The sequence below is a fragment of the Martes martes genome (assembly GCF_963455335.1).
Source record: "Martes martes genome assembly, chromosome: 6".
Lineage (NCBI taxonomy): Eukaryota > Metazoa > Chordata > Mammalia > Carnivora > Mustelidae > Martes > Martes martes.
Genome location: NC_137893.1, coordinates 9455101 through 9481108, shown reverse-complemented (window position 1 = coordinate 9481108; position 26008 = coordinate 9455101). Strand labels below are relative to the sequence as shown.

The 26008-nt window shown below is 54.9% G+C and overlaps 1 protein-coding gene across 1 annotated transcript in view; it reads left to right on the top strand.

Annotated features, from left to right (window-relative positions):
* Positions 1–26008, top strand: part of SYNJ2 (synaptojanin 2) — a 98083-nt gene that overhangs the window by 26395 nt on the left and 45680 nt on the right. The window contains exons 2-5 of the mRNA XM_080805791.1: positions 42–128; positions 7929–8199; positions 12898–13123; positions 20018–20101. Of these exons, the coding sequence (XP_080661917.1) occupies positions 42–128; positions 7929–8199; positions 12898–13123; positions 20018–20101 (668 nt within the window). The remainder of the gene's footprint in view (positions 1–41; positions 129–7928; positions 8200–12897; positions 13124–20017; positions 20102–26008) is intronic.

Here is a 26008-nt window from a genome sequence, read left to right as displayed (position 1 = left end):
AGACCCAGGCTGATGTTGTCTGTGATGTGTTTCTCTCCCAGCTCCGGAAGAGAAGGAGGTCATTAAAGGCCAGTATGGGAAGCTCACGGACGCTTACGGCTGCTTGGGGGAGCTCAGGTTAAGATCCGGTAAGTACCCCTTCAGACAGAACAGCAGCTGTCAGAGCGTCTCCTCCTGCATTCGTTTGGAAAGACTGCCGGGTTTAGACATTTTATTTTATCATCTTTTAAACTGTGTCTTTATTTGCCTGAGCCTGCGCCTCCGTGCCGGGCAGGAAGGTGAACGCAGCCTGATTCTCACCTGTCTGTGCCGGTGGCAGAGGAGGGTGTGTGCGAAGGATGCTCACCTTCATGGTTTGCCCTCCAGGACCTGAGTTTTTCCAAAGTCGGGTGTGGGGGGGTCCCCCCCCAAGGGGGCTGTTTGTTGTTGACAAGGGCTCTGTATCTAGAAGGTGTGGATGCAGGGAGTCCGAAAACCCCGGACTCGCGGGGTGGCTTGAAGAAGAGCGGGGACTGGGCGTGCGCGCTGGCGAGGACAGAAGAGCCCCCAGCACCTGCCATCGGACGCCGGCGGTGGGGGTCGGGGGCGAGGAAAGGAAAGTGCATCTGGAAAACGGGCCGCGTAGTCCAACTTTGGAAAAGGCTGAGAACTCCCAGGAACAGGCGAGCATCCTTGTCCGTGTGAGACCCTCGGGGCTGAGCTGTCGGCTGGGCTGTTACCGGAGGTCGCAGCCTTCCCCTGCGTTGTCACCTCTGTGCCCCTGGACCTCACTTTGGGGTCTGCAGCCACCATGTCCTTCCTCCTCTCTCAGCCACCTCATTTATGCTGGCCCCAGCCACTGGTCTCCAGGGATGTTTGGGGCCCGGGCCAGGGCACAGGTGATATCTCTCCTTCTCAGTCCTGCACCCCAGAATGAGAATGGCTGGGAGTGAATCAGATTGGGGCACACACGGCTTCCCCCGAGCCGAGCATGTTCCCCCGTGTCCCACAGCAGCTGCGTTCACAGACGGGGAATTTTTTTTAAGGCAACAGAATGGCACGTTGTCTGTCACTACTTTTCTGGGTCTTTTCTTTCCGGGATGGGTTCTCCTAAACCCTGATTCCACCAGTCATTTTCAAATTGTGTGTAGGGAAAGTGCTCAGTAGCCACACGACAACATGCATGCCTCCGATGTCTGTTTTGTTCCCCGGGGCTAGATGTGCGTTAACTTATTTAGTCCTAAAAATAAGCCAATATGATATTGCCTCTTTTCCACTATTCCCAGTAATGGAAACAGGCTCAGAGGGTTAAAGTGATTGCCTCGGGTAAGAAGTGTAGCTGGGATTCAAACCCAGATGGAGTTGCCTCCAAACACTTGGCTTTTTCCCTGAAAACGTGCTGCCTACCCCAGGTTTTCTGTGGGACTTTTCCCCTTAGTGATTTTAAGGAGGTCACAAAAAAGTCCCGTGGCCCTTGCCTCCTCGACAATGATGTGAGGACGCCAGCTAACCTTCCGTAGCTCGCACTCCGTGCCGGGCACTGTTTTAATGTATTAACTCTGTTCTCGAAATACGAGAGGCGGGTGCCTGTTCCTGCCCTGCTTTACCCAGACAGAGAAGCTCGGAAAACTTAAGTGCTGTTTTTTTGTCTCTTCTGTGACTTTTTTTTTTTTTTTTAACATATTAGAGTGTCTTGGTTCTTAGGATGTGTTAACCGTTGTTGACATCTTAAAGTTATAACCGGCAGCAGTTTTCCGATACATGAATCAGTGATCCGGTTTGCGTCTGACCCAGACCTGGATTTTGCGCAGGGCTGTAACTTGGCCAAGGTCAGGCAGTTCTCCAGGGGTGACCTGGGTTTTAAACATGTGCCTTCTGGCGCCTGGGGCTGTTGTCAACCACCTGGGGCTGTTGTCAACCAACCGGGCTGTTCTGTCTTGAAAGGGGGCAGAGAAGGTTGAACTTCCAAGGTCAGAAGGAGCAGTACCTTCCCTTCATCCCAGAGGAGGGTGTCTTTTCCCTGGACTATGATCTGAGATCGGCTACAGGGAGTCGCTCTCAACAGTCGCCCCCACTCTGAATCGTAGCTACACTTCTTGCCTGAGGCGATGACTTTAACCCTGAGTGGGCCAGGGTGTCTGTGGGGCTCCTGGCCCAGGGTCTGGGCAGGCTTCCGTGGAATCATCCCAGGGCAAGGAGGTGGAGAGAGATGACCACCTGCTGGGGAGTCCCCCCCGCCCCATCTAGCCCTCATCCTGAGGTTAGGCCCTGCTCCCTTGTGTAGCCTGTGCTCCCCACCCGGCCCTCCCCCAGGAGTGAGTGCGCAGAGCCTCTGGGGGCCTGGCATGAAGGTCGCTCAGGTCCCCAGCCCCCAGTTCTCCTGTCCTCTGAGTACCCCCAGCCCTTCCTGCCAGAGTCGCCCTCCCAGGTGGGCTGCCAAAGCTCTCTGCAAGGGGGTAAGAATGACTTCCGAGTTTTGGAATGTCAGCATTCTTTGGCCTGTTTTCAACACATTCCTGAAAGGGCCCTAGGGTATCTTTAGGATAGATGGAAGGATTGGGCCTTATTGTCCAGTTTTTTAAATCCCCTCGGGTACTTGATTTTCTTTTCCTCCTGCAAGTCCCCAGTGCAGAGCTCTCCTGTTTTCTTCTCATCTGTTGAGGGTATTGGGCAGTGCCGAGTGAAACCCCAGTTTGGGGGTGCCACCGAGACAACCAGCCCAAGCTGGGGATGGGCCTCCCTTTTGACTTTCTTAGGCCGAGGGTCTCTGTGCAAAGAAAGAGACTTCCTCTCAGGCTTATAACAGGGGGCAAGTTGTTGAATTTCAATCTGCCTAAGTGACGATAGCTTTTTTCTGTTAGAAACTAAGAAATGTGCACAAAAATTGCTAAAAGCTTTATTCCAGGTTCCTAGGTTTTCATGGAGACCGTAAGTCCCTCCTTCCTCCCAGAAATGCCAGCAGGAAGGGGGTGGAGCCCCCACAATTAGCCGGGGAGTCAGGCTTCCTGATGTAGACATGATACAAGGCAAAGAAAGTGAGAGTACAGCAGCTGAAAGAATTTATCCCAACGATTACAGGATTTAACTCCCCTTTAACCTAAGCTCTCACAGCCTCCCTGTTTCATAGCATCGAGGGTTGAATACAGTGAGGTCTTTAACGAGCTCTGGAGTTGTGCAGTGCACAGCCTGTAAAGCCCTACTGGACAGCCCTCCCAGATTCTAGTTCCAGCTTCACAACACACTCACCTTCTGTACTTATTCATCTCTCTAGGACTGTAGTCTGCAAAACCAGGAAAACTGCCTCACCTCTGTATTACATAATTCCTAAGAGATTTATAGGGGAGAGTAAACCTGGTTTGGAAATGGGTACCGAGGGGGAGGGGGCTGGCGTGCAGAAGGGTCCCTCTGGGAGAAGTGGGTGTGGGGTAGAGGTCAGGGCACTGAGTCCTGGTGGGTGCTTAGCCTGCACAGGCTAGCGGAGGGCTCACTGCTGGGCAGTCACTACAAAATGCAAAGTCTCCAGGGAGGGAAATGGGATCGTCTTTAGTTTTGAGATTCGGGGTACACAGTGTTCTCTGGAAAGTCTTGAAATGATACGGCCTTTATCAGTCTTAGGATCACTTATGACCTACATCTAGTGGAGTGCTGGTGAATATTGGACGTCCAGCTCTGGGGGGGGGGAAAAGCCCTGCTAGGAAGGTCTGCCAGTTTCCATGGTGCGGCTAACCCACCCCTGGTGGATTTCAGGCTACAGATCGAGGCTGGGGAAGGGGGGCGGGCGTTAAGCTACCGGCTCACACACACGTGCCACCTGCACGTTCCAGAAAGGAAAGGTGAAAGAGATCCTTGCACCCTGTGCCATGCAGATGCAGGGTATTTAGAACTCGAGCTGGTTGGTACTGGGGGAGCCTTGGGGACCCCCACTCCACGAGTGGGCAAGCCTAGAGCTGAGTCCTGTGTCTATAGCTTTAAAGTGTGAGAGAGCCCTGTATAAGCAGTAGAGAGAAGGGGGTCTGTGGGCAACCTCAGGGTGGAGATTGGCATGAACCTGGCCGGGGAGTGAACTCCAAGGCTGAGCCGGGGAAGCAGGAGGCCCAGAGGCCAGAACACACCCAGCATTGTCCCCGCACAAACGGCATTGTGTCTGCCCATGACTCACTGTGCTCCCAGCGCCAGCCCTTCCCAGCCAGATGACAGTGGCCTCAGCGAGATAAGACAGGGACCCCGTTGCTGCCGGGCTCAGGGGCCTGGGGACAACCGGGCCTTGGAGTTGGGTTTTGAAGGCAGCCCCCTTGAGGGAGAGCATTTCTGAGTCAGCGTGGAGGTCAGCGTGGAGGTCTCCGAGGTTTTTGTGCAGATGGCAAAATACAGAGACGATAAAAATGTACCATTGTGACCAAGTTAAAGTGGACAGTTCAGGGGCACTGAGGACATTTCCATTGTTGTACTCCCGTCTGTCTCTAGAAGTTTTTTCATCTTCTCAAACTGAAACCCTGGCCCTCCTAGACAGTACAGAGTGGGGTGGTTGCCTCCTGCTTCCCCAACCCTGCTCGCTCGGCCTGCGAGACTCGCCTGGAGCGTGGGCCTCCTGCCACCTGGGGGGGTGTATGTGTCCCTGTGTGTGTGGGTAAAGCCTTCTGGCTCTGCTGTACCTTTGGGCCCGTGACCTGTTGTTTGTCCTCCCGGTCACCTCTCCCTGACTATGGCCAGCGACCTCTGACCCAGGCGTGCTCTCCACTAATAAATACTATTTACCCGTGGATGTGCGGATCCAGAGGTCCCATCCACCTTCCCAGCAAGTCTCCTTTTTTTACGTTAAATCACTCTTTAGCAAAGCATTTTGTTTATATTGTTTGACTCAAAATCATTGCGGTGATGGCGCAAGTCCGAGTCTTCTAAACACATCAAGTGCCGGCATCAGATTGCTGCCCGGTACGATCAAGAGACACATTAGCACAAAATATGACATTAGGATGCAACTCCGGGGGGCATGGAATGGAAAGATAAGGGAGATCCCATCTGTTAAAGAACTGATTCATGCCTCCCCTGATCAAAGCAGGATCTAGATCCCGCTGGATCCCGGTAAAGACGCCCACGACGGTTTTATTGTCACGCATCAATGTTTAGCATATGCTGTAAAATGTATTATTCACAGCCATTTAATCTAGTGATGAAAACTCGTGGTGTCCAGTGAGCGAACGGCCCATTAGTCAGCCACACCCCTCGTGGGACAGTGAGCCAGCAGGACTGGAGGCCGCCACACCTGGGAGCCCGGGGGAGCCGGGGAGGGGAGACCCGTGTGTGCATTGTGGGTCCAACGGCAGAATAGCCATGCCTTGGGCGGACAGTGTGGCTTCCCCCTGGGGATAGTCCCTCGCACATGAAATGGCAGCCTTGTCAGGCACGTGGGCCGTCCTTCAGCAAGGATCTAGGTAAAGAGTGCCAGATCTGGAAGCAGACTTAGCCTGAGTCACTTGCCCAGGTGGTAGAGCCCAAAAGTGGATTCGAATCCCAGCTGCCCCACTCTGTTACCTTGGGCAGGCTTCTTAACCTCTCTGTGCCTCCATCTGCCTCTCTGTGAAATGGGGCTAAAAGTGGTATCTCCTCCCCGGCCTCCCATGGGCTTGTTCAGAGGAAGTTCGAGGAACAACACCTAGTGCCCAGGGAGCGCCAGAACCGAGAGTCCTCTGTTATCATAATGCTGGGTTCCAGTGCACTCCTGTGGTGGCTTTTCTTAAATTCACCTGTGCCCTCTCCTAAGCCCCTCATCCCAGGACTCAGGAGCTCCAATTCTCATTTATTTTAAGAGCCTTTTCCTGCCTGCTGCAGCCACCCCTCCGTGCCTCCCCCGGGCCACTGCCCTGCACAGGAAATGCCTACTGTCTTCAAAGCCATCTGGGACTCTTGCCAGGGACTCAGTCCCCCCACGCAGAGGCTGTTGAGGATGTGCTGCTCGAAATCCACTTCATAGCTTGGCCGGAGAGACGTAGTTTTCTGTGCTTCTCCTTGACCCCACTCTCTACAGAATCCCTTCTCGGGCTTGCAGCCTAGACCGCAGGGGCTGTCCCCTGGCCACGCCTCTGACCGGTCTTCAACTCTGCTTTCCCTGCGCTGAGCACATGGAAAGAGGCAGAAGAGACGCCTGGGCACGGGTTCTAGCACAGGTTATGGGAACATTTGTGTTTGTGAGGCTGTAATTCAAGGACATCCAGCCCACATTAACCCCATCTGTCGCCCAGAAGTAATACTTAATCCTGCTTAGGAAACCCAAGCCCCCCACCCCCTATCACTGTCCACAGCATAGCTGCCTTATTCTTATGTTGCTTTAAAGTAGTTTCCTGGTAATCAGCCTGGGGAGGTGGGATGGGAGCTGATATGGTCTCTCTGTGGTCCCCCTAGCAGGCATGCTCGGAGGGGTGACACAGGATGAAGGCATCTCTACGAAAAATCCAGGCATGTCCTGGTCCTGAGCAGCACCCTTCCTCCTACCAAGTGTGAGGAGGGAGTAGGGGGACAAAATGAGGACTGGACTCAAGGGTCTCTTATCGGAGTGTCTAAAACATTGGTCACCATGGGCCCAGACAACGACCTCTGACCACTGGGAGTAGACCTTGCTGGCTACAGGTCCTTTAAATCTTAGCAGGTGGGAAGACTATCCTCTGGACCAGAACCACACCAGCCCCCCAAAGGCCAGCTGGTCACCCCAGTGATTGGGCCCTCTCCTGAAACGGGGCGGGGGCACTGTCCCCGCTGTCCCCAGAGCAGAGCCTCGCCACGCACCCCTGGCTCCCACAGCATGTGCTTGTCTGCCTCGTGCAGTTGGGGGTGCAGAAGACAAGGCAGGTTTGATGGGGTCCCTGGAGAGGTTCCCTCGTGCTCCTGGCAGCCCGGTGGGCAGTGGTATGTGTGATCATTTCACGGGGAGTGCGGAGGCCTGAGCCGCCCTCTCCCTGGGTGATGTAGAAGTATTTGTCCATCAGCCGTGTGCCGTGCTGGGATATTACAATGAAACGGGGTCCTGCCCCAAAGAAACCCCAACCTACTGGGGATACATTTGGGGACAAGGTTGTTAGCTTTGCATATATGAGGGCTAACAGGGATGCTGTTGGCCTGTGGCAGGGGATGGGGCGGGTGGGGGGGGCACACAGCCATGTCTTGGGAGAGCAGGGCAGTCTCCCTGAAGGGCAGAGAGGAGTTCTCCTGGAAAGGAGGGACTGCGCTAGGATGGCCCTAATGAACCCCGGAAATGTTTGTGGCTCTTCTGGAGGGTGGAGACAGGGAAGGCGAGTGGGGAAGGCCTTGATGGGCAGAATGTGGTAGGGTTTCCCAGGCAGAGACGGCATCTTGGGCAAAGGCCCAGGGGTGTGAGGGCGTAAGGCGTATTTGAGGAGCCGCGGGACCATGGGTGTGCATAGGTGGGGAGGGATGGGTGGTCGGCCTGGGAGGAGTTCCCCTTTCAGTCCTGGGGGAGGTGGGAACTGTGGAAGGATCTCAGCAGGGAGCGAGGTCTTCCATCAGGCATCTTCGAGAGGCTACACCAGGGACTGAGCTTGGAGGACTGACCCCACTGGGGGGCCCTGAGCCAGGTGGTGCCTGAGGCTTCGTGGAGACGGCGGATTTGCAAGGCTTTGGGGGGCAGATGGGGGAGAGGCTGTGGGTCCAGGAAGGCTCCAGGCGAGGGACCCACCCACCCTCAGGCTGGTGGGCCACAGAATGGCCTGACTGCTTGTTTCAGCACAGGTGGCTGGCCCCTGGCCCCGCCCCACTGGATGGGGCCAAAAATTCGCATTTCCAATAGGCTGCCAGGTGGTGGCGCTGCTGGCCAGAGGCGACCCTCCGAGAACCAGGCTTCAGGCTCTAGTGGGTTGCAGTGGCCACGCCTGCTTGCCCCTGGCGCTCTGGTGCCCGCCCCGTGCGGTCCTAAGACCCCTTGTCTATTTCCCTTCCAGGTGGCGCTTCCCAGAGCTTCCTGGTTTTGGTGACAGGCTGCACGTCTGTGGGCAGAATTCCAGAGGCTGAAATCTACAAAATCACGGCCACCGACTTTTACCCTCTACAGGAGGAGGTCAAGGAGGAGGACCGTCTCGTAGCCTTGAGGAAAATCCTCAACTCGGGGGTCTTCTACTTCTCATGGCCCAATGATGGGTCCAGCTTCGACCTCACCGTCCGGGCGCAGAAGCAGGGCCATGACAGCGACGAGTGGGGGAGCTCCTTCTTTTGGTGAGGGCCCTGGGTCATTGCCTACCACCCCGCTCCCCCCCCGCCCCCATCCCCCTTGGATCACATCCAGGGCGGGCTCTGATTGGCACCTGTGTCCTTGCTCTCTGCTTTACATTATCCCCAGGATCCTGGGGCACCTCTGAGAGCCCAGTCGCTCTCCCCACAGTGAGAAGAAAGCTAACCCCCCATCCGCACCCCTGGGCTCAGGGAAGGTGTCCAAAGCAGTCTAATGTAGATTTAGAAAAGAAACTCTCCATGAGTAAAGAACATAAGAGCCCACACCCACCGGGTGCTTCCTAAGTGCTGAGCCATGCTCAGTGCCCCTGTGGTCCTCTCAGCGATCTGGGTTACCCTCTGGTGCACACACAATTATCACAAATGCTTATATACGGCGCTCCTATTCTAGTAATTTCCTTGCTGGTAATAACTCAGAATCCTGGGATGCCTCGTGGCTGGCTCAGTGAGTTAAGTGTCTGCCTTTGGCGTGGGTCATGATCCCAAGATCCTGGGATCAAGTCCTGCATCAGGCTCCCTGGGAGCCTGCTTCTTCCTCTCCCTCTGCTGCTCCCCCTGCTTGTGCTTGCTCTTTCTTTCTCTGACAAATAAGTAAAATCTTAAAAAAAAAAAAAAACCAAAAACTCAAAATCCTCACAGTAACCTAAGAGGTAGGGTCTGTTTGTTATGCCCATTTTACAGATAAGGAGACTGAGGCTTGAACAAGTGAGGAAATTTGAACCCAGGCATTCTGGCTCCAGATCCTATACTGTTAGTCACCAGGCCAAACCATCTCTTCCAACAATGGGGAAACCAAGTCAGCCTGCCAAGGTGCCGAGCAGTCATGTGATAACACATATCCTGAGGCCCAGACCAAGGCGCCTGGATTTCTGTATGTTTAGGGTTATTCGGGTGTTCCACCACAGGCGTAGTAGCTAGGTGTGGCTGACTGTATAAATGTGTAAATTATCTACGGCTCTTTCTGGACCCTGGGGGTCATGACCCTGTAAGTCCTGGAAGGTAGGGCTGGTGCAATGATCTCCATGGACCGATGCCAGGCCTAGGTAGTCAACCACTGTACCCTTCGGATTTGCCAGGAGACAGGTGAGAAGTGAGTCAGAAGCCAGTGGGATGAGCATCGAGCTGTAGAAATGGCTCCAATATGCCTCATATCCTGAATGTTCTTAGAATTCCAGGGCTGGCCCTTAGGAGCCACCCCAGTTTCCCAGCCCTAAGATAGGGTTGATGAGGCTTATTTACAGCCGTAATTTATGCCTGCCTCCCTCCCTTTGCCCAAACCCAGGAACTCGGAGGTCTCCTTCAATGCATAAATGTTTTTTCCCCCTTGGTGCTTCGGGCCCCCCACCGCTGCCCGACCTCTGCCTGGAGAAAGAGGCTTCACCATATCCTGCCGCAGGTCTTGGCGCTCCTCACCCCCAGGCCCTCTTGGACCGTCTGGTTTTGTTGCGTTCTTGGGGCCGTCCTGTGCTCAAACTTGAAAACACCTGCGAGTCCCCCGCTACTCTTGTTCCAATGCAGATTATGACTCAGCTAGTCTGGGCCCCGGGACCCAGACTCAGCATTTCCAGCCAGGTGATGATGGTGGCCCCTGTCCTGGGGTTGGAGGATCCTTCTCTGAGAAACAGGTCCAGGCGATGGTGTTTCTGGGAATTACTAAGTCCATTTTGCAGGGACGAGCTGGTACCCCTGAAGTCCAGGAAGTGAGGGAGGTGAGGGCTGGGGATTTGGAGGGCTCTGCGTGCTAAGGACATGGGGCCACCTCCAACAGGGACTGCTGGACAAGGAGAGGTCTCAGAGGCTGTGACATTTCTTGGCAACATCATAGGACGGTAGGGGATGCTTAGGGAACCAGGTGGCCCCTGTGTCAGGCCTTCTGCCAGCTCTGGGGCTGGAGACGTGGGGTCCACAGAGAGCAGCGGGAAGGGCGCAGATCACGAGGTGGAGGCTGGGACCGAGCGGGGCGGGGGGGGGGGTGGTGGTGGCTGGGGAAGGGGCCAGACTGTATCTTGAGCTGAGAGGAAGCGGCCGTCTGGAGAGTGCCAGGTCGCTGGGCGTGGTTTTTTTTTTTTTTTTTTTTTTTTTTTTTTTTTTTTTTTTTTTTTTTTTTAAAGATTTTATTCATTTATTTGACAGAGAGAGATCACAAGTAGGCAGAGAGGCAGGCAGAGAGAGAGGAGGAAGCAGGCTTCCTGCTGAGCAGAGAGCCCGATGTGGGGCTCGATCCCAGGACCCTGGGATCATGACCTGAGCCGAAGGCAGAGGCTTTAACCCACTGAGCCACCCAGGCGCCCCTTTTTGGGTGGCGCCCTCGGAGCTGACCGCAGCTGAGTCAGCCCCGACCCAGCAGTCACAGGCTTGATTGCCCGAAGCCCATTCAGGGTGCTGCGTTCCAGGTCTGGACGCACATCTGGAGTCAGATGGGGTCCACACGGAACGTGGCTGGTGAATGAGGGGGTGCAGGGCGGTGGGAAGTTCTTTTTCCAGTCTGGTGATGGGCCGCACCGAGAACTGCTTCCCAGTGGAGTGCAAGCCTGGGAGGAGACTCACGGCGGTTTTCCTTTTAGATCTGGGTCTCTTCCTCTGAGGACAAGAGCTGTCCTCCTACAGCGCGCCAGGCCAGTGTGGCTATAAACAGGGACTCAGAGCTGACAATATTTAGCAAAAGGCTCCCTTGCCTGACCCCTGGTGACTGATGGCGGCCACAGCTGTGTGGCTGGAAGATTGGAATATTCTGGAGACCTTGCTTTGATGCCATATGCAGATTTAATTTGCTACTGAAGCTGGTTCGTCATCTGAATTTTAGAGAGTGACTCAGAAGAAGAAAACGTATTTTTGTGAAGAGTACTCCATCATCATCATTTTTCGGGAGGACAAGCACAGTGGCTAGGAGAGCTCAGAAGGGGCCCCACGTGGCTGCTCCCTGAGGGGTGGGGTTTCTCGGTGTCCTGCTCACGGTGGGGGAGGCTGGCCTGAGACCTCGGGAGCCTCGCTGCTTGGAGAAGCCACCTGAGACATCGCAGGGCTCACAGGGCCCTTCTGGAGAAATGAGAGAAGGCTGCTATCTGGGAGGCTGGCTCGGGCAGGGCAGGAACGGCGCTGCCTTTTTTAAACAAATAGGGCCTTGTGATCTAGGTTTGCTTAGCGCCCCGTGGGAGACAGCGTCCTGGGAAGGCTCCTGCCTCCCTGGGAGAGGCTGGGAGGCCTCGGAGGGTGCGAGGTGCTGCTTGGGTCTCCTGAGCGCCCCGAACAGACCTCGGCCTAGAGTGTTGGGGGTCCTGGCACCCCTCCAAAGCCACCCTTCTCAGAGTCCCGCTGGGGCTGAGTAAGGTCACGTGGGGTTGGGGAAGCTGATCGAGGGCAAGAGGGGGCGTGGCTCTCCTGGTGCGGCTGGTATTGTGGGGCCCTCGGTGAGGGAGCAGGTAGGCCTGGGGCTGGCAGCCGGTGAAGAGCACAGGCTCCCGGCTGTGCTCCCAGACCTTGGGCAAGTCCTTCACTTCTCTGTGCCTCAGTTTCTTTATCTGTAGGATGGGCCGAATGATAATACCTTTCACGTAGGGCCTTTGGAGGATGAAGTGACTTAATTCATCTCAAAGCACTCAGAATGGTTCTCGGTGCACTTGGTAAATGTTGGCTTTTATCCCCATCCTTATCATCATGGACACCAGGGGTCCCCAGACCCCCAGAACAATCTACCCGATATGGGGACAAAATACGGGAACTTTTGTTGCTCTTATTTTCATCTTTTTTTTTTAAGACTTTATTTATTTATTTGACAGAGACACAGTAAGAGAAGGAACAGGAGCAGGGGGAGTGGGAGAGGGAGAAGCAGGCTCTCCAACGAGCAGGCAGCCCTATGCAGGGCTCGATCCCAAGACCCTGGGATCATGACCCGAGCCGAAGGCAGACGCTTAACGACTGAGCCACCCAGGCGTCCCCATTTTATCCTTTTTTAAAAAAACACTTTACCTACTTGAGAGAGAGAGTCCAAGCAGAGGGGAAGGTCGGAGGGAGAAGCAGACTCCCCACTGAGCAAGGAGCCCAACACAGGCTCTATGGCAGGACTCCGGGATGACGACTTGAGCCAAAGGCAGACGCCTAGCTGACTGAGCCACCCAGGCACCGCTCCTCTCATCCTTTCTCACTTATTTTGAATCGCTTCCTAGTGCTCTCTCTGGGATAGGCTGCACCTCATGGGATATGTATGTCATTTAAATAAGCATCCATATATTTAGTGATTATTTTTATCATTTATTATTTACTTATAAAGCCTATGATTAAATTTTTTTACTGGTGGGATTTCTGATTTAAAAGTGGAGAGGGCGGGGGGTCTGGAGGAAGGCTCCTCCCACGTTCCTCCCACCTTCCTCCCACGTCCCCCGAAAGTGGGGCGCGGATCGCGCTCCGCTCCGGGACTTTCTGTTTGCCGACACTGACGCCCGCGGTGGTTTAGGGAAGGAGTCCCGGGTTGATACTGCTTGGCCTCCGCTGCCCTGCAGCTTGTGGGGCGGGGGTCCCACAAGCTCGGGAACTTCCCGGCCCCGCAGCCGGAGCACGCAGGTCACCGGGAGCACCTTCACCCCACCCGTGGCCGGAGAGCCGGCCGTGCGCCTGCCCCTCCCCCACTCGCTTGGGCGCGGTGTTACCTGGAGGATGCGTGACCCAGTCGCTGGCTCCGTTTCGCAGGAACCAGCTGCTGCACGTGCCCCTGAGGCAGCACCAGGTGAGCTGCTGCGACTGGCTGCTGAAGGTCATCTGCGGCGTGGTGTCCATCCGCACGGTGTACGCCTCGCACAAGCAAGCCAAGGCCTGCCTCGTGTCCCGCATCAGCTGCGAGCGCGCCGGCGCTCGCTTCCACACCCGCGGCGTGAACGACGATGGCCACGTGTCCAACTTCGTGGAGACTGAGCAGGTCAGTGCCCGGGCCGGTCGGTGGAGCCCCGTGGCTCGGAGGGGACCCAGCCGTGCACATGCGTTTCCGTTTGGGGCAGAAGAGGTCAGGGCATGTTGAAGGTCGTTTCTGGTCCTTGTGGTTTCTTCCTCTGATTGGAGAACAGAGCGTCATTGCGGCTCTGCCTGTACGTGTGGCCTTAGGTTTGCCCGGGCTGGCTTTCTCCATCCACTTTTGCTGGGCTAAAACTGATCCCCAAGGTACAAGGGTACCAGCCCCGAGGAAGAAGGAATTCTTGCCATGGTCATAAAGGGTGGTGGTTATTTGAGAGGGCAGGTGAGGAATGAACCAGAAGGCTTGGAAAGTTTTCTTGAGACCAAAAATAAATCAATAAAACAAGGATGAGAGGAGAAACCATTTTTCATCCTAAATCAGCTGGAGCCTGTCAGCACCTGGGAGTTGCGAAATTGGCATGTTGGGCGGCACTTGGTTTCAGCCTCCATGAATATAACCATCTGCTTAATTTCGCACTGATTCCCCCCCCCCCCCCAGATTCTGTTCTCATTCCCAGAGATGCTGTCTTACATTGGTTTTTGTTTTTCATTTTTTTCTTTTCTCTTTAGGTTGAAAATCTGTAGGGTAAGGCCGCCTTGTAGACTAACAGGTGGAATAAATTATAGGAAAGGCAAGCCCCGTGAAAGGCACAGGTGTCCCGTGGCTGCGGGTGTCACGAGGCAAACAGCCAGTGTTTATTGCATCCGCTCCTTCCTGCAGCTGTGAGAGGTGGCATCTACCAGGCCTTGAGCCAGTTTAATTCAGCACAGAGCTGAGCACCTGCTTTCTGTGCGAGAGCCGCCGCCACCAGCTTGGGCTTAAGGTGAGGAGGTCCTCTTGGAGTCGGATGCTGAGTAGGAGGACTTTGGAACGGGAGCTTTCAGGTGATGGGCAGGGGCACTTGCTTGCCTGTGACTTCTGCTCATTCTCTGCTCTCCTAGATATAAATAATATCTGGTTTAAAATGTCAGGAAAAAATGTGGCCCTGAGATGGAGGCCATTTTCTTTTATTCTTGCTCTTGTCCGCACCATGAAGAGTACTTCCTATTCTTTGCACGGCCTCACCTGCCTTAGCACCGTCCTGTCCCCATGCTTATCCTTGCGTGATGAGGCTCTGAGTCAGGGCATTCAACAGAACTTTATTATTTTTCATCTGTTAGGGGCTGAGCACTGCGTCAGGAACTAGGGGCCAGCAGTGCAAATCCTAATTGTACAGATCAAAATATCCATGCCCCCGAACCTAGCGACTGAGCCGGATGGAAGAGGGTTTCACTGGCAGCACTGGGGCTTGGACCCAGCCTTGCTCTCCTTCTGGCTTTTTAGTAGATAGTCCCTTATATACTCTTCTCTTTTTTTGGTGCTCTCCAGTGAGTTTTAACCACATTTTTTAAAAAATTGGGGTCTCATCTATTGTATCTTACCAAGTAAGTCATTGGAAAAGCACCTGCCCTCCTTTTGGGCGTTTTAACCCTGTAGATGTCGGCTGCTAAAACAAAGTGCCATGGACAGGGCTTAAAACAACTAGAATCTATTGTCTCATGATTCTGGAGGCCAAGGTCCGAAATCCGGGTGTTGGCGGGACCATGCTCCCTCTGAAGCCCCTAGAAGAGGATCCTTCCTGTCTCTTCCAGCCCTGGGGGCCCCTCGTTAGGGCCCTCCTGTCTCTGCCTCACCTCCATGTGGTGGCCCTCGCCCCTTTCATGAGGAGGCCCGCCCTGTCCGGTATGTCCCATCTTAACGGCTTCTGCAGTAACGGTCTCCAAGTAAGGTCACATTCCAAGGTGCTAGGGGTTAGGACTTCAGCATATCTTCTGGGGGCACATAGTTGATCCATAAAGACATCAGTGTTAAGGGACCGTACTTTTAATGCAGCACATTTAGCTTTATGGAAAATGTCGATGCTGTACTGCTTTTCTCGTGTTTCGACGGACTAGGGCTGGGGACGTTACTCTGGTTATTTCATCTCTGGGGACCTGGTGACTGGCATTTGTCCCATGGGCCTGATTGCTTGGGCTCAGAGACAGGGACCTTGTTGCAAGGCCTTAGAGACAGCCCCGGCCTGCCCTCTGGCTCCTGGAGCTCGCAGCCCCGTGATTTAAATGGCTGCCACCTGCCTCCCTTCTCAGGCCGGAGGAGGGATTTCCTGGTTCACGCAGCCTTTCTGGTTTTCCCGCTTTGTGTTTTCTCTCCCATTTCCTCTTCCGGACTCTGGATCAGACGGAGCTTGCCTTGATGAAACCCTCAACCCAGCCTTGCTCCGGAAGCCGTGGGCAAGCCGACAGGCAGCCGGACACCCCCATCCTCTGCTTCCCCAGAGATGGGCGGTGAGTGTGGACCTTCTCTGGGACCAGCGTGGCTCCTTGGGCCCGTGGTGATTTTGTTTTTATGGGATGTGTAATGGGGCAAGGGGGTCATCGTGGCCTTGCACCCAAAGTTCTAGTTCTTTGTGGGCCCCCGACAGTGTGACCACTATGGCGTGGGGTGGGGGGTGTCGGTCCCCAGAGCCGACTCCAGGTGTGTCCTTGTCAACAGGGGAGCAAACTCTGAGGCCCTCCGCTGAGTGTGGTTGTGAACCCATTCAGGCAGGGAGGCAGCAGGAGCAGGACAGCACCCCTCATCGTCCTGGGAGTGCTCCGCACAGTCCTGCCTGCAGAGGGATGGGGAAAGTCGACAGAGCAAGGGAGGGCAGAGGCCCGTGGGGTGGCCCTGGATCAGGAGGAAGGCACAGAGGAGACTGCAGGACGTGGTGACGGCGTGCGCTTCCCGAGGAAAGCATCGGGCTCAGGGACACCCTGACCGTGCCCTGGGGAGCCAGCCCAGCCTGGATGGGGGGCTCAGCCACTTCCTGAAGCAGGGAGCACCTGCCGCTGGGGCTCGTCCCCTCTCCTGAAATGTTTTCAGAATGAGCAGCCGTGGCTGGAGGGAGGCAGCTGCTCCCCGAGAGACCAGAACCTCCCTTGTCTCGCACAAGACAGCCACTTTCTCCGTCTCTGCGGTCCTACAGTGGTTTTGTTTACGGCACTTTGTAGCCATAGGTTGATCTAAGTTTGTTTTTAGCACAGAAATCTTTTCCTAAGTGGAATGTGCACGTCACCAGTGTTCCCGCCAAGCACAGCTCTGCCTCCCTCCCTCTGCTCCCTGCTGCCCAAGGGGCTTCTGGGCATCGGTGCCCGGGGACACGCGCAGCCTGCAGGCACCTGCAGCGCTCGGGGCGGCTTGGGAGGGGGAGCGGCGCAGGAAACAGCCGGGGGCCTGCTGCAGCCCATGCCATGTTGAACTTGGCCCATCAGGGCTGTGGTGATGTGCTGGGGACCTGGGGGAGTCGCTCCCTGGGGCCTGCCTGGCCCGCTGCCAGGTGCTGGCGGAACCGAGACTGGCCGGCCGCGGTCAGATTGGTGCGGTGGGGTCGCGTGCACCTCCCTGTAGTCTTGGTGGCTTTGCTCAGGGGGATGGCAGAGTGCGGCTCGCATCCTGAGGCCTTCGAATCAAAGGGGTGCCGGAGGTGGAGTGGGCTTGATTCGTTCCGGCTCATGGGGCTGCCTGCTTTGCGACCCCCAAAGGGGCAGGCTTTGGGACACAGGCTTCTCACTAGAGAGTGGCAGGCAACTTCTTGGAGGAAACGTGCTGGGCTGTGGTGGGGAGGGGTCTCAGCTGGGTCTGCTCTCGGCTCCTCTTGGCTGTTGCCCACAGATCCCAGGCCCCTGCTGGGAAGTGAGGCTCTCTGGAACCCAGCCCGTGGCTGTATGCGAGTGGGGGTCCTCCGCTAAATGCTTGAGGGGGGCTGATGAATTGCGGCGCTGTGCTCCTTTGCAAATGGTGGGACTAGACGGAGAGCGCGTGCGTCCCTGAGGCAGGGTCTCTCCTAAACTAAACGCTCAGGGAGCCAGAAGAGGGAGAGGTTTTCAGCTCCACCGGCTCTGCCCTGCTTCAACATTTTCCCTAAGAGGAATGAACAATTTTCTTCTCTGAGGCAGGCTGTATGTGTGTGCACGTGCATGTGTAGTGTGTAAGTGTGCATGTTTGGGGGGGTTCGCGTGTGTGCATGCACAGGTGTGTGCATTGGTGTGAGTGCATGTTTGGGGGGGTTTCCATGTGTGTGCATCGGTGTGTGTGCATTGGCGTGAGTGCGTGTGTTGGGGGGATGTTTTGTGTGTGTGCATTTGTGTATGTGTGTTTGTGGTGCATGCATGTGTGCACGTGTGGACCTCATCTCAGTCTTCCTGGGAAGAAGCCTGGAGTCCTTTCAGCTCTGTTGTGAGTCATACCTGGTAGGATTGCTCTGACTCACTAAGCAGAAAAACAAACCCCAAAAAGTCCCTTTGGTCTACTAAAAGACAAAAAAAAAAAAAAAAAAGGAGGAAGAATATTTGGCTATTAAAGATAAGGCCACAATTAGTCTGGACAGGTGAGGTCAGCTTCATGTCCTCCCAGGAATGCAGCAGACTTGGAAAGCATTGGTTTGCAAACCCCTCGCCTGGAAATGGGAATTGAGCAAAAGCCTTTCAGATCAAAGAGTACCTGTTGGGTTGCGAGAGTCCCTGCCTTATCCCTTTGTTTTTAGGGTCCTTAGGTTTCTGCTCCCACTACTGTATGGAAAGGGGCCGCTCCCGAGTTGCCAAGGCCAGGCAGCTGGCCCTCCCGTCTGTCAGTCCTCTGCAGGGGCCTCATCGGCACTCCTGGCCAGCACTCTCCTGCCCTCAAGAGCCATGAACCACCACTGCGCGCTGGGATCACCTTCCCTCATTACTCATTTACTCCTCCCTGTGACCCGGTGACGGTAACTCTACCGAGAGAGGGAAACTGAGGCCCAAAGTGGTTAAAGAACGTGCCCAGGGTCACCCTGCAGGGCACATGGGAGCTGGCAGGTGGAAGGTGCTGTCCCAGAGCCCACGTGCTGACCCACTTTTCCCCTCCACCCTTCTGTCCCCTCCCCCCCGGACCCCAACACCCTCTGGGAAAACCACTTCTGGGAGGCGAGGCATCAAGGCTGCAGGGAGTATGAAAATTCTGTGTTCTTCAGCTCAGGAAGGAAAGCGCCACAAACCCACTGCTGGTTTTGTCTTATCACCTTGGCAACAAAGAAGGTGGTCCCGGTGATGAATGGGACGCAGCACTGGAATATCTTCACGTGGGAGGAAGGAGAGAGTGAGAGGCGGCTTTTCTTCCTGTCCCGGGGTGGGGTCTGGAGTGTGGGGCCTCCTGGTGGGTGTTTTCTGAAACCCGTTCTGCCTGTGCAAGTTCTGGCTCAAGAGGAGTGTGGTCTGATGCTAGAAGCAGCTCATTTAGCACATGTTTAAGTGAAGGGTAAGCGTTCCATAGCTTAAATCAGGTCCTGGCGCTGTTAAGGGCTATCCTGATAGAGAAATGTTGGCGAAGTTGGTTTCTTTCTCGGTCATCTGGACCTGTGTGCTCTTGATCTCTCTGTAGTCAATGAGGCCTGCGTGAGTTTAAGCAGTCCGCTTCTTTCTTCTGTTTTTGGTGGTTTGCTTTCTTTTGTTTTAAGATTTTATTTATGAGAGAAGGAGAGGGAGCATGAGCTGGGGGGAGGGTCAGAAACAGAGGGAGAAGCAGACCCCCACTGAGCAGGGAGCCCAATGTGGGTGTGGATCCCAGGGCCCAGGGATCATGACCTGAGCTGACGTCTTAACAGGCTGAGCCATCCAGATGCCCCTGGTTTTGGTTTTTGGTTTTGGGTTTGTTTGTTTTTGTTCTTATTTTGAGCAGAATAATAGGGGGAAGCCAATTTGCTGCTAGTCCGTATCCAGAATCAGACTAGTTCTTAAACTGATGCTTTTCCCTTTGGAAAGAGGAGTTCGGCTCAACTCCATAGGAACCAGGCTCCCGTGATTCCTGTTGTCCCAGGGAGCTGCGGGTCCGATGCTCAGGTCCGCCACTGAATTACTAATGCATGTGTGATCTGAGCGTGATCTAGCCACTCGGAAAGCTACCCTGTAAGGGAGCAGGCTGGTAAGAGATGGAAAGGATCGGCAGCGCTGCCCGGGCCGGCCCTGCCCAGGCCAGGGTAGAATTACTCAGATAAAGGGCCGTGCGTCTGATCAGCCCAGCAGCTTCCCCGCGTGATGCTCAGCACTGCACTTCTGGTCCCTGTTAACACTCCCTTGCATACAGTGTTGGGGGGGGGCTGCAGGCAGGGCGGCTGGTATCCCCCAAATAACGGTGTGTGGTGGGGGGGGAGGAGATCCGTTCTTTAGCCGGTGAGTATCCCCTGCTTCCAGCCAGGAGCGCCCCCTCCCCGCCCCCTAGAACCCTGTGAAAGCTGTGCCGTGTATGTTGACTTCATGGCGGGTTTAAGAACCCGGTGGCATACGGCCAGCAGCAACTGCTAGTTCAAGTCAAGTCTTGGCCTGCAGTGTCGAGGGCAGTCGCCGGGACTCGTGTGGTCACCCAGGACTTTTGGCCATCGCTTGTTTGTTTCATCCGACCCTTTCCAGTTGCTCTCTGCTACTCAGCTCGTTGACGAGGTGCAAATAGAGGCTCTAAGGAAGGTCTTAGTTAAATTCCAGAGCTCATTTGCCTCTGTCCCTACAGCAGGGAGCGGGGAGGTGTTGCTGGGCCTCCTTCGTCCCGGGCAGCTGCAGCTCTCCCCCCGAGGCCTCGTGCCCGCCGCAGACTCCTCGGAGGCTGGTCTAGTGCCAGCACGCCCGTGAGCACACGGGGCTGGCCTGTGGGTCAGGGAGCGGCGCGGCCAGGCTGGCCGGGGGAGCAGAGGGCGCAGAAGTCTGCTGTCTGCCCTTCGTTGGGGCTGGTGTCGGGTCTCAGGCGGCCGGATCCCGTTACCCGGCCCCAGGACATTCGGTTTCATTGAGGAATACTTTCCCTTTATGTTTCCTTGCGGTGCAGACGATTTACATGGATGACGGAGTGTCGTCTTTTGTCCAGATCAGAGGCTCCGTTCCGCTGTTTTGGGAGCAGCCAGGGCTTCAGGTAGGTAATGAGAAAAGTAAGTCACCTTCCTCTCTCTTCTGAACAACTGTGGTTTGTTGCTTTTAACCTTATTTCCTTCAGTTTCTCTGCTTGTTCCTGCAGCCCCACTGGGTTGAGCTGAGCTGCCGAAGTGTGCACACCTGTGTATGTGTGGGCGCATGCATGTGTGCGTGTGTATGTGTGTTTAGATACAGATACAGAAATGTATACGTTGTATCTGATTTTCTGACCCTAAACTTGCTGTCGATGCCCCTGACGTGGGAGGGGAGGTCTTTGCTGAGAAGCATCACATAATTGAGTAGAATGACTTTGTTAGTCCCCGAGTTCAGTGTATTGGGAACACGGCCAAAGATGTGTTTTGAGAGCTGTGACTGTCCCGCAGGGTTTTGAGAGGTTTTCGGGCCCTAGTGGGCATGCAGCAGGTCCAATGCCTGGAGGTGCCTGCTGTGGGGACACGTGAGAATGGCACGGAACTTTCCCCTGGTTTCTAAAAATACACCTTGCAGTCTAAAATAGGGCTCTGGTCTGTGCCAGAGGTATTTGGCATTCTTTCTCCCGGGGAGCATTCAGGGCGTGGTACCACGTTCCAAGGACACGTTTGTCGTCCGTGGACCCGGGCACTGTCTCGTTCGCGAGCTCCTTCCCTGCAGGTCACGGGCCGAGTGGGTCTGAGGTTCCTCAGTGTCGACCCCAGATCTTCCCCTCTGGCCGAAGTGGTTGCGTGCCCGGAAGGCCTCCCCGCCCAGGCCTCTGTGGCTCGGGCTCCTCTTACCCTGTGTGATGGCGGTTGGAGCCGCAGAAAGCTCAGGGCCGTCTGCGGGGGGTTTGGGGGGTGTTTCACACCACTGGGTCTTTCCCCGGCCCTTGACTTGACCCCGTGGCCATCGTTGTGCCGTGGGCAGCCTTGATAAGGAGACATTCCAGCTCTTGGAGTGAAGTGGAGGTATGAGGGTCTCCTGTGGGGTCTCACTTCTGGGGGAGGGAGAAGCTTCTCGGGCCGTCAGTCTTCCCATCAGAAAGGAATGACTAAGATGCGTGAGGACGGCTGGTGGCGTTATGTGACGGCATAGACACCCCTGAGCCTGATTAGGAGGGGGAAGATGATTCTGGAGCTCATCCCAAGACAGTTTTTCTAAATGGCTTTATTGTGATCTAATTTACATACCATAGACTGCACCCATTTAAAGGTACAATTCAACGGTTTTTGGTGCATTTACAGAGTCATGGAACCATCACTGTGACTAATTTTATAGGGTTTATCACCGCTAGGAACCCTGTCCCCACGGGCTGTCACCCCTCCCCGGGCCCTCCCAGCTCTCCCCGAGGCCAAAGCTACTGTCATTCTACTTTCTGTCTCTATAGTATGATTTACCCCTTTGAGACATTCCAAAAAGGGTTTCTGATACTTGATTTTCTTTAGGTTTGGAGTTTTCCTTCTGAAACTTCTGGAGCTGTGTATTTAGAAGAATAAAAAGCAAACATCAAGTGAGGAGGCGATGAAAAGGAAGCAGGAAAGGAAGTTAGGTTTCACATGAAGATTTTAAGAAATCCAGAAATGGGGGTGGTCGTGATAGTCTTGGAATTGGGAAGGAGCCTTTGAAATTCATCCCCTTTGCCCCTGCGTCCAGTTCCGGGTCCTTCTGACCCCCTACACTGACCTTGAGGCCGGGATTTGGGACGGCCACGATTACCCGCCGGCTCCTCCTTGCCTTACAGGCCGGCTGTCTGCAGAGTGTGGGGGGGGACGCGTCAGAGTGACTCTGGTTCCCCAGACCTTCAAGAAGGTTCTTCTCTCCCTTGTGTCTTGTCCGAGGCCTTCCAGCCCTTTGGCATCTTCCACCCCATTCCTAGGACCCCCCATGTTCTGGTCTCTCTCTCCCCAAAACAAAGCAAAACCGGTCCGTCGTTCCCCTCTTTAATTTCAGTCACCAGCCTGACCCACTTGAGGCAGCCTGACCCTGCCTTGGAACAGCTGCCCCTCAACGCGACACGGACAGCCTCGGCGGGGGGTCCGGGGGGCTCGCTTTTTGGCAGCCGTGGCACCTTCTAGATTCATCACACTCGGGCTTCCCTAGAACCGCCGTCATTTCTTTAAAATAAGCTTCCAAAGGCTTTAGTGTTCATTAATCTTACAAAGGATTTGCTAACCTTTGGGTCTCATACCCGTGCTTATCCTCTGAAACCATATCCACCATCAAAGAGAGATTAGGTCCTCTTCACAGGGCGACAAGGAGGGCAGCTTTCAGGGATGGTCTTGCAGTCCCCCTCCGCCCGGAGCGATCCATGGCAAGCCTGAGGACTGATTCTGGTGGCTTTCCTCCCCTCCTCCTTTACTTACGTTAAATGAAAAATGCCCAGATTTTTAGGCCGATAGCTAGCATCTTAAGTTGCAGTGTTGCTCCCTCTGGGGGCTCCCCCTGGGAATCGAGGCGCAGGGATAGGGCCTAGGCGTGGGGACAGGCGGAGAGGACTTGGGACGATGACTTCTCTGCACGTTTCCACGGCGGCGATGCCTTCCCTCCAGGCTCCTGGATCCTGACGCCATTTCGAGCCACCGTGAACCTTCCACGATTTCCTCTTTACCATGTAAACAGCTTTGCAGTTTATAAATAGCCACACTGAAATCTTACACTTAAAGCTAATTGCTCTCCTGGTATGGTTAGCGAGAGTATATTTTCTGTATACGCGTGGTCCGTGGAATCTTCCTCGCCTGTCACACGCGTGTGCAGACGGGTCTTGCCAAGATGAGTGAGGTCTCTGTTTGAAGCGTCCTATGATGTCAGCGGCCGGAGGAGGTTGCAAGGTAGACGAGTCCCTCTGCTGTTCCCGCCTTGCCCACACCGGCCCCCTCCCTGTCGCACCCTGTTTACTAGGCTCTTGGGGGCAAGGCCCTTGATGTGCTCCTTTGTGTGGGAGAATTTTTTTTTCCCGAATCCGGGATAGAGTCACGCATGCACCGTGGGTCCCGGGTCTGTGTTTGCACCAGCTCCCATGTTTACCGGCAGCCGTTGCCAGAAGGATCCAGATCGCCAGGTAGCTTCTCCTGTGATTCAGAGCGTAAGCTTCGCGGTGACGGGACCTGGTTCTGGTTCACGTTCCGGCTGTCCCACTTAGGAACCGTATTCTTTTGACAAGTTTTTATCTCAGAGAAAGGTTCTTATCAAAACAAAAAAAACAAAACAAAACCCCACAAATCTGAGAAGTTCCTATCTTTGCTAAGCCTTAGTTGACTCTTCTGTAAGTGGGGTTAACAGTCGACCTCCTGAGGTTATGGGGAAGATGAGCTGTCACGATGCATAGTAGAATTCAGCGCAGTTTCCAGAACCCGGAGGGCACACTAGTGGTAGCTGTTAATGTTATCAACGTACATTCTACCATCTAGGAGACAAAAACACAGGTTGCATTGGGAAAGCATGGCTCTCCGGAGTGAGCGTCGCCCGTCTCCACGAGGCCCGTGAGGTGGGACAGTGTCCACGTATCTCTGTGTCAAGATGAGGCCGGAGGACCAGGCTCCCAGGTGTCCCATCACCCCACCCTCAGAGCAAGGCTTTCGTCCATCCCACAGAAACTCACTGAGCATCTGTGGGTACATGGGGGCACTATATGTCACAGACCGTGCCTTCGGGAGGAGGGGACAGGTCACGGCAGGGGTGGTGTGAGGAGAGCCCAGGAGGGAGGAGGCCCAGCTCGCCCAGACACCAGTTGGGTGTCTGAACCAAGCCGGGAGGGATGGGGCCGCATCGGGCAGGGAAGGGAGCCCGCAGAGGGGACCACACATGCAGGCGTGGTGGCCCAGCGCTCACAGTGTGACCCGGGAGTGGCGAGGCTAAGCTGCTCGCAGCCCGAGGCATGGCGGTCGTGGCCAGACATCAGACCGGAAGGCCAGGCAAGGGCCAGATGGAGACGGGCTTTGTGTGTGAGGCTGAGGAGTTTGCATTTTACTGCGGGAGCTGCTGGGGGGGGTGGGCACCCCAACTTGGCTGCGCTGGGTAGCTTATAAAACACCTGATACCGGGGTTGCCTGCTCTCCCAATGAAATTGCAGCGTCCAGTCCTCTGTGACTGGGAGCTCTTCCTGCTTGTAAAAGAAGAAACTCTGGGTTATGATCCGGGGGGAGGCAGATGTGTCCAGTCACAGAACTTGTCGGGACTAAACACCAGGCTCTGAGCCCTGACCTGCTGTCTGTCCACTCTCCCCTATGCCTTCTCCTGGGAGGGTTCCGGGGCAGACTCTCACTGACGGACAGGCTGACCGCAGCAAGCAGCCCCCCTGTCTTGGGCTTCAGCCCTCGGGGGTCTCACACACGGTGGCTCAGAGGAACACGGGCCTCTTCCCGCCAGCGCCCGCCTCGTGAGCGCAGAAGACAGGAGCTGATGGGCGGCGGAGCGCGGGGGACAGCTGTCTTCTCGGGGCTCAGCCCGGGTCTGGGCAATGAAGTCTCGCATGTCCTCAGCCCGGGGTCCGTGCCTTCGGGAGCAGGAGCCCAGAGTAAGCACGGCTGCGGGCTGAAGACGACTGCCGGAGCTTCCCCTAGGGATTCCCAAGGCTTCTTAGGACCTAAAGGGACTTGGGACTTTGTGGAATTATTTAGATGGACATGCCTAACCCCCAGGATTTCTGAGTCCGTTGCTGAGAAGCCCGTCGTCTAGACTGGCTCTTTCCCAGGCGTGAAGATGGACAGATGTGTGACGTGTGGCGGGAAGACTTATAAATAACACTCGGTCCACACCCAGCAGTGACACTCGATGGTGTGGACAAGCCCCATGACGCTGCGTTTATGATGCTCCATAACCGGCAGAACCGAACGATACGCTTCAAGAATGTTCTTTCTTAAAATCATTCCAGACCTGCAGAAAAGTTGTAGGAACATAGGGGGAACTCCCATGCGTCCTGTCCCCAGATTCATGGGACACGAACCCCTTGCTGCCCACACACGTGCCATCCGCTCCTTCCCGAACCTCTTGAGGTCGGGCTGTGTGCATCACACGTCCTTACTTAATATGTCAGGACATTTTTCCTGAAAGTAGGTGTGTTCTCTTGCATCAGCACGGGACGGGTGCACGGTCAGCAGGTGTGGCACGGTGCTCCAAACTCACCTGCGGTCCACAGTCCAGATTTAGCCATTGTCCCCATGCTGCCTGTCACCTTTCCCCCTTGGGTCAGGGATCCAGGACGCAATCCTGCCCTGCCCATCGTTGTCACGTCTCTAGTCTCCTTTGATTCGGATCCTTTCCTCTGCCTTCTGGCTCTTGGGCTTTGACATTTTTGGAGGATGCCGGTCTTCTTTTTCTTTAAATCGAAGGTGCCTCATGTGAGGGTTTCCAGGTGTTTTATTGTGATCAGGTTCAGGGTGTGGATCTTTGACACGACCCCATCCTTGCCGGGGTGTCCCATCTCTGTCCCACATGCCCCCTCGTTAGTGATGTTAATTTCTATCACTCAGGCACGGCGCTGCTCTATTTCTTTATTTATAGTTAATATGTCTTCCTTTTCAGCTAATAAGCGTCTATGGGAGACCCAGGCCATCAAACTCTCTCTCAGTATTTATGATCGACAGGTGATTTTTGCTGAACTGTTCTTTACTATGATGGTTATAACATGGTGATTTTTCCATCACTGTCTCCACATTTATCGATCACTGTTCTGTAAGGAAGAACCCCGCCCTTTGCCCCCATCCACCAGCCCACCTCTCTGTCCACTCGTCTGTCCATTCATGCACCAGCCAGCTCTCATCTATAGAGGTTTATGAATTCCTATCTCATTCATCTGATCATAATCCATTACTGTCCATTACAGTTCAGCGTTCACTCTGTCCCAGATTCGTCCAGGGAGAGCCTTTTCGAGCTAGCCCCAATAACCCTATGTAGTTTTGTCTTTTAAACTTTTGATGTTCAATAGGTAGCTTGA